General features: G+C 38.7%; 1 protein-coding gene across 1 annotated transcript in view; it reads right to left on the bottom strand.

Annotated features, from left to right (window-relative positions):
* XIRP2 (xin actin binding repeat containing 2) overlaps positions 1-7,766 on the bottom strand; it is a 124,393-nt gene extending 116,627 nt beyond the window's left edge. Inside the window, exon 1 of the mRNA XM_063318231.1 lies at positions 7,652-7,766. Coding sequence (XP_063174301.1) covers positions 7,652-7,688 — 37 coding nt within the window. The 5' untranslated portion in view covers positions 7,689-7,766. The remainder of the gene's footprint in view (positions 1-7,651) is intronic.
* Between the last annotated feature and the right edge of the window lie 487 nt (positions 7,767-8,253).

Consider the following 8,253-nt stretch of genomic DNA (forward strand, 5'->3'; position numbering starts at 1 on the left):
AGGTTGCACTGGAGATCCCATCTGCGTGCATAAACAGAGCAAATCAAAAGGTTTGTTAAATCTCATTTTGCTGTTATCTTGAACCTTTCAAATATGATGCAGCAAAGTTCACACATGCTGAAAAGACCCACTTCACCTAATCTGAGGCAAGCATGAATGGATGTTGTCCTCAACCACTCCATGCTTTCACTCTCTAGTTGTAGGTTAAGATGCACAGAATAATCTAAATCCAGTCTGTGTCAATGTCATAGGATTTTACATATTTACATATTCCCTCTCCTTTAAAAAAAAATGCTGGAAAATTTGTGTTTAGTCTTGCTTATATTTTTTTCCTAATATGGAGACTTTTATATGCAACTTTCGCATATAAATACATCCTCTAAAAACTTGTAACTATTCTAAAAACCACATTTCATACACAGCCTTTTCAATATTGATTTTTTTTTCAAAATAACTTTCCCAAAATTGTGTGTGGTTTTTGAGCACTGAGGAATAAGAATACTCTGCTTATTGCTGCCAATCAATGCCTGCATCCATTTTAATGTATTGCATCCATTAACTCAGACTGAAATCTGTAGCAGATTTCATTTTCTTCCCTACTATAGTGCAGATTAAATTGCCTTTTTCTCATAATCATACCTTCCAGTTACATGGGGAATTTCTTTTTACTTTTCATGTAGACTTAACATACAAGAGCTATGTCTTGATGCTGAAAGTAGGACTAAGCCCTGGGAGTATCTCCTCCTCTTTTTCATTGATAATCACCTAATTTACTCTCAGCAAATGGTAGCACCTGGCCAACCTTTCTGAGCTAGAAAGCTAAGCAAGCCAATCCTGGCTAGTATTTACAAGGAAGATTTCCAGGGAATCCCACAGTGTAGATTGGACTAGGAAGTAACAAAAACTAGAAGGCACCAGTGGCAAACCATTTTAATATTGTTTGCTCCAGAAATCTATCAGGATGTGTCCACTCAGTCATTTAACAGTGCTCAGACTTTGCAAATATTTTATTATGGTTCTACTGTTGCTTACAAACTTGGTTTAGTTTTTCTCACAAAAGCCTGAAACTACAACGACTTGTCCCCTACTTGGCTGTTAGTGATTAATAAACTAAACTCTTCACCAAACTAGTTGAGGATAAAATCAAATTAATCAAAATGATATCTTAGAAGTTGATGGAAGCCATGTTGGTACAATCCATGCCAAATGTTTTTCTCTTTCCTTAGAAGTTAAGATGGCATGCTACACAAGTGTCACAATTTGAGCAGGTCTTAGATTGGCTCCTACCCTTCTGGCCTTTAGGAAGGGCCTGAAGACATGGCTGTGCCACTACGCTTGGGGGTCTGGTGGTAATTCTGAGCCTTTTCAATGGTTATAGTGAAAAGGATATATTGCTTGTACAGTATTCACCTGCTGACTGTGATTATGTTTTGTGTTTAATTGAGTTTTTACACTGGTTTTAGTACAGTTGTATGTTTGCTGTTTCTATTTCTATTTTTTATTGTTCTTGTTGTTTTGAATTGTAGTGAGCTGCCCAGGGTCACATATGTGAGATGGGTGGCTATACAAAATGAATGAATGAATGAATGAATGAATGAATGAATGAATGAATAAATCCATCCACCACCAAGGAAGTAATACAGGCAACTAGAGATGGGGGGGGGGAATCATAAGTGTGAGAAATCAAGTATCCCCCTCTCTCCTGCTGCTTATCTACTGAAAACCATCTCTTCTTGAAGTTGCTTCTCAGCATGATAATAGAACCTGCCTGCTTGCAAATACACATATGTATGCAATTTCTGGTTAAAGTACTAAGTTGCTCATAGATGGCTTCTCTCAACTTAACAGCCGACTGAGTCATCTTCTTGTCTCCAGGCCATCAACCTTGACCAGCTGTCTGGCAAAAAAGCATGAAGCAAACTGGGCTGCTTAATAAGGAACTGCTGTGCCTGTTCCAGGCTCCACTGTAAAGTGTCACAATGAATGAGGAATAGAAGCTGCTTAAGGTCAAGATGCCTGACAGCTTCAGAAGATCCTTTGTTTTTCCTACGGTGGCCTATTTAGCATGCAGCAGTCATTTTACCTGACTGGTTCACCATGACCTGGGAGCTGCCATACCATTTAATTTAGAGGAACTGCCATATACCATGCGGTATTCTTTCAGTTCAAAACTCATGCTTAAAAGCCGCAGCATGGTACCTTCCTGTGGTTATGCAAGATAATCAGGCCCCAAATGATTACATTTTCTCATGAACTCTGTGCAGTCTGGATGACAGAAGAAAAAAAAATCATCTTTAATTTCAGTTTGATCTCTCAGAAAATGAAACCTGTCAAACAGCTCATCATATCCATAAACTGTAATATTAATCTCAGTGCAGTATATACAGATATATACTCATCACATTATCCCTGTTTGGGGCAGGTAACTTTATAAAAAGCATAGAAAAGGAAGAAGAAACAGTAATCCAGGTAAATTAAAAGTATAACAAGAGGAAAAGGAATCATTGCAGAAATTAGTTTACACCAGCACCATTCAGAACACGTCTCTATTCATTTTTATCTTTGCAAATCATCCTTATTTCTAGCATGTCTTACAAAGTTCTTAAATTTCTCACCTCTCTTTTTTTGAAGATCACATCAGTTCCATCCCACAACTTTCTTGGTCTTCATCTCTCTTTTGAGCCTTTCCCTTTAACTTCATATATTTATGTAGTGATTTGATCCTCATTCGTTCTCTCTACATGAACAAACCACCTCAATATTTTGTATTCAATGCACATTCCTAGAGTACCCATTCCTTCTGGACCCTGTCGCTATCTTTTAACCTTACTGTTTCTTATTTTACCACACTAATTTCTTTAGTATCCCACTCTCACGTCATTCAATTTGTTTCTGTGTTTCTCATGACATAAACAACTCTCATTTCCATGTTACAAAGGAGCAGAAGCACACTTGTACATGCAGCTACTTTTGATTCTTTAAACATTTGTTCCTCCCAACGCACCACCTCATACCCACTGCCTTTCTGTCAGCATGTGCACAGCTTAAACTTTCTCCATCCATTTCCCCATCTGTCATAAACATTCTGTCAAGGTTTATAAATTCATCTATTTGCTCTAGGGTTTTGTAAATTAAGTATAATCTGCAGCCATTGTCCCTGTCAAACACAACTGCCTTAGTATGTGATACATTCGTGTTCAGAACTATATTCTTTATTACATCATACAATCTATCTGCTACAAATCATTCAGCTTCCCAGTTGCCAACACAGCATCATTTATGTACATGCACCTCTCCAACCAACACAACTCTAAGATCATCACAAGCATTCTTTATACATTTATACAACAAACATCCCAGGCATTTCACATCCTTGTTTTATACTTGGCTCAATGCTCAACTATTTGCTGAGCATTCCATTTATTCTTGTGCATGCTTTATTTCCATCGTATACCACTCTTACCATATTCAGCACCAACCTTCAGTTCCATATTCACACAAAACATTCCATAATTCAAGCCTATTCATGGTAATATGTGTATGTTTTCACATATGTACAGTATAAATCAACACATGTACAATAATTTTTCACACATTCCCAATGACATGATGAAAAGCAAAAATCTGATTTGCACGTCCCTTGCCCACCATAAAGCCACACTTCCAAATTTTGCTCATTGTCATCTCGCATACACTTTTGATCAGTAGTCTACAAACACCTTCACATAACAAATTAATCCCACTGTAGGTTTTGAATTCACTCTTCCTACTTTTATATTTATATAGAAGAACAATAACAGTATTCCTGCAATCATGAAGCACAGATGCATTCTTCATACATACAATAGCTATTCCATAAGCAAACCACATCCATATTTTAGCATGTCTCCAGTTATATATCTACACTGGCAGTCTTACAGTCTCAACATTCTCACTGCATTTATGATTTACTCTTCATTTTTCTTGGGTACTAATATTTATATTATTTGTTTCAATTCTTCATTCTTCAAACATGTCATTCCCATACAAATTTCTGAAATACCCTTTCTAGCATTCCCTCACTTCAGTTCTGTCCCAAATCATTTTATCACTTTGATTTTTAATTCCATTCACTCTGCTGAAGGCTCCTTGTTTAGCCTTCTTCATTTACTTACAAAATAGTTTTCTATTTCTAGCATAATTGCTCTACATTTTCTCTGGGTCTTTTAAACTTAATCATTCCTTGTTCTCCTTATTTTGGTGTAATGAGCTTGTGGTGATGAGCACCAGCTAATACACAGGCCATTGCATTTTACACCAACTTCAGCTCCTCAGTGGTCTTCAATGGCAGGCCTAAGAAGTGGGGGAAGACCATGGATAATCACTGCCAAATTTCCCCCTCCAGTGATGACAACATCAGGTGTACCAGCCAGAGCTAAGCGAAGGCCCCACTGCTACCACTTTGGTCTGCCAATCCAGTAGTAACTGTGAGACCAGGAGGAGCTGCAGGTCACATAATGCTCCTTCAGAGTGCTTTTCCATTGAGAGACAACACTGGAAGCAATAGAATACCCTTGATGCATGAACAACTCTGTCGCATTTAGGTTCAGTCTTACCCTTTTTTATCACATCCAGACTCCTACAGCATCTCCAGTCCAGCCCAGGGTGGTGATGTAAAGCTGTGAATCATCACCATATGGATGGTACCACACCCTGAACCAATGGATGACCTCCCCCAGCAGCTTCACATAAATGTTAAAAAATAGGAGTAAGAGGACTGAATCCTATGGCATCCTGCATGGGAATGACCACTGGGCTAAACACTCCTTCATTACAATCAGTGTCTAAAATTGTTCATGAAGGAAGGAGCAGAACAGCAGTGACTTAAATCCACAGGCCTTACAGGCAATGCAGTAGGATACCACGATCAGTGATATCGAGGGCTACAGGAGGGGTGCAGTCCCCACATCCAAATCCTGATAAATTAGAGAAGCCAATGCCATCTCTATTCCAGGCCCAGGCCTGAACCCTGAGTGAAAGTAGTCTACAACATTTACTACTTCTAGGGTACTCGATAGTGGACCCCATCACTTCCGTCTGAACAATTTTATCCTAAAAAGGAAGGTTAGGAACTGAGAGTAGTTGCTTAGACCCAGAGATGGTGTCTTAAGGAGGGGGCACATCACAACCTTTCCAAGGCTGCTATCATCACACTACTGAAGTGGGGCATTGACAGCCTTCTGAATCGAGTTCACCATTCCTCCACTCCTTCCAGCCCTACCAAGGAGTCAGGAGTGCATGGCTCCAGCCCACCAGTGGCAGAAACCATCCTATTCACTTCATCAGAGAACTCATGGGCCTAAAGAAGTCCCAGATAATATGGCCAGACCTTATTGCAGTCATCATTTGAAACTTCACCAATACAAAGTCAAGGCTTTAGTAAATCTCAGGGACCTTATCAGTAAAGTCCTGTGCAAACTAGTCACAGCAGCCAGGTGGGAGATGTACCTGTTAGTCCCTTCCCAAATAGAACTGGTAATTCTAAACAAGCCACTGGATGTCTGCTTATCAGTGCATCAAGGGAGAAGAGCAGCAGGTGCTAAAGATGCCTTGCCTCCCTTATTGACACAGTGGAGACCCAAATGTGAGCTCAGTCAGGTTCACCTTTCATCTTTTTCTCCCTGATGTTCTAGGGATTGTTTCTGCTGCTTGTTCTTCCAGAGCTCTTTGGCAAACCAAGGACCCCTCCACAGCTGGCTGACACTGAGAGGCTGCTCAGAATCAGTCACAGCAAGAGACCGGGCTGCCCCCTTTCGCCAGTTGAAACCAAGCACTCAACTGCCTGCCAGATCATTCAGAAACTCCCCAAGTGCCCACTGGAATCAATCTAGATCCATAGGACCCCTGAAAAGAACAAGTAAATGGGTCCATGCACACTATGGAGATCTTTATGCATTGTAAGTCACAATCTTCCAGATGTCATGATCATGGCCCCAGAGATACCGACTTCCACCACCCATCAGAGCTTTGGATAATCAAGGCTTTCTCATAAGGAAGCAATGGTGTAGGCCAGGTTACCAACCATATTCATATCCACAGAAAGCATTCCTTGCTAATGGTAAGAACAGGACCTGTCCATTTTGGCAATTTTTGTCCAATAAGCCACAACTGCAACCAAAGCCCAAAATGTTATGCAAAACGTGCTCATGCTATTCTATATCAGTCAGGAAGTCTCATCTAGAATCTTCTTTGCAAGCCAATGTAATATGGCGTCCTTCCCACCAGCTTAGGGTATATGCAGTGTTCTGCTATACACTCAGCATGCATCAGTCCAGTAGAGGGATTGAAACAAATGTATAACCTCCAGTGACTTGAGTCTAGTGCTGTGTACTTTTTCCTGAAATGCATGTTCTACCCTATTACATATTGCATAACTCCAGTGATATTAACAAGTGATGTTAATGAGATTTAAGCAGCATCCAGTTATGTTAATGAATTTAAGCAGCATAAGTTCATACAGACACTTTATAATGCATCTGTGTATTTAACTCATGAAGAAGCTTAATAATTGATTTATATATTTAGTAATTAAAATTGTTCAAGGCAGTTTACAGAGTTTTTTCACCTCCCCCCTTATCCTTATAGCAACCCTGCATTGTGGGTGAGATTTGATCATCTGTCAATAAGACTGGCTATGTGCAGAAGGGATTCTGACCTGTTCTACCACACCGACTCTCTTAAAATTAATTCAGTCTAATAATAAATTAATGAGGCACTTAAACTTTCTGATTTTTATATCTGATTTCAAAACTACATTTCGTTTGCTTAGAAGGATTAATTATGTAATTATGTATGCAATATTTATAGTTGGAGAGAATGGGAATGTTCTGCGTAATGGTAGCTTTTGACAAACAGAAAGCTGATTTTAAGTTAAACTGCCTTAAAACCCTGCCTTACAACTTCCAAAGTGCTAGATATTATCTGTACTTTCATCAAATATTTTGTTTTTTTATGAATCGGGAATTCATTGAAAACTCTGCCATCTGAAGCTTACAAGGTATTAACATTTAAACAGCATATTCCTAAGGTTAATACATAAAAGTCTTCCCTGAGTAATAGTTTTCCTGAAATATGACACCATTCTGTCTTACTCAATTTTAAGATTACTAAATATGCTTTAAAGTAATCATCTGAAAAAGAAAAGATATATCCCCTCCCCTTTTCCAAACTGGAAACCTCAATTCATTATTTTACTGAATATAGTTTTCATTACACAGCAGTGGTTTTCTTGAAGTAGTTAGATGATTATTAATGCTTTAAAAAAAACTGCAAGATTTTTGGCTGAGAAATTAACATATTATATGTAAAGCAAGGAAAGCAGTCTTAAAGAGAACAGTATCAATTTGTGTTTTTGCTCATGCTTTATTGCAAAAAACCCAGCCCAAACATTATACTGTGTAACCTATCTTTCAGAATTACCAGAATGTCAAATAAATTCTTGCTTTATAGCATCTGTTTTTACAGAAACCCCTTGCACATATTATCAACATCACTATTTTGCTTTGAATCTCTACTGGTGAAGAAAAAATTCCCTCCCATAATGTTTTGCTGTCTTCCTTGTTCTACATATGGTAGGAAAGCAAGAAATCAGATCAAAAAGTATGATGCTAACCTTCGGCTTTGTTGTTCTGAGCATTTTCTGATGACATCTTGTCAAAAAATGTTTTGCCACCTTTTGCTTCTGAGTTTTTCACGGGAATGATGGAATGGCTCCCAGGCTGATTTTTAAATGCGAGTGATGGCAAACTTCTTTCAATGTCTACTTCCTGTTGGAAGACATTAAGGGGATGTGTATTAAAAGCTATCAGTAGGAAACAGATGTGGGGAGGAGGATATGAAAAGGTGAGGGAAGGAACAGTAGGTTTCCATTACAAGGCTGATGTTCTTTTACTATGCTTCAGGAGAAATCTCTGTGTTACTACAGAGAGTGACAAATGTACTTTTGAAGTCAACTTATATTTCAACATCTAGAGAAGAGAGTGCATTTTCATACTGCATTCTTCTATGTAGTTTTTGCCATCGCTGCCTTTCCTACAGTAAAATAGCCACAGTGACTCAAAAGGACTCATGGTACATTTTCTGCAAAGCTGTTGCCACACTGGAACTTCTTTGAAAGTTGGGTGCACGGATACTAACTCTTGATCTTCCAAACACATTTTACTAATAATCACAGTCAAACCAAGCCCCTCTATCCATTTCATTTGGCAATCATCA

The sequence above is a fragment of the Candoia aspera genome, chromosome 1, assembly GCF_035149785.1.
Source record: "Candoia aspera isolate rCanAsp1 chromosome 1, rCanAsp1.hap2, whole genome shotgun sequence".
NCBI lineage: Eukaryota > Metazoa > Chordata > Lepidosauria > Squamata > Boidae > Candoia > Candoia aspera.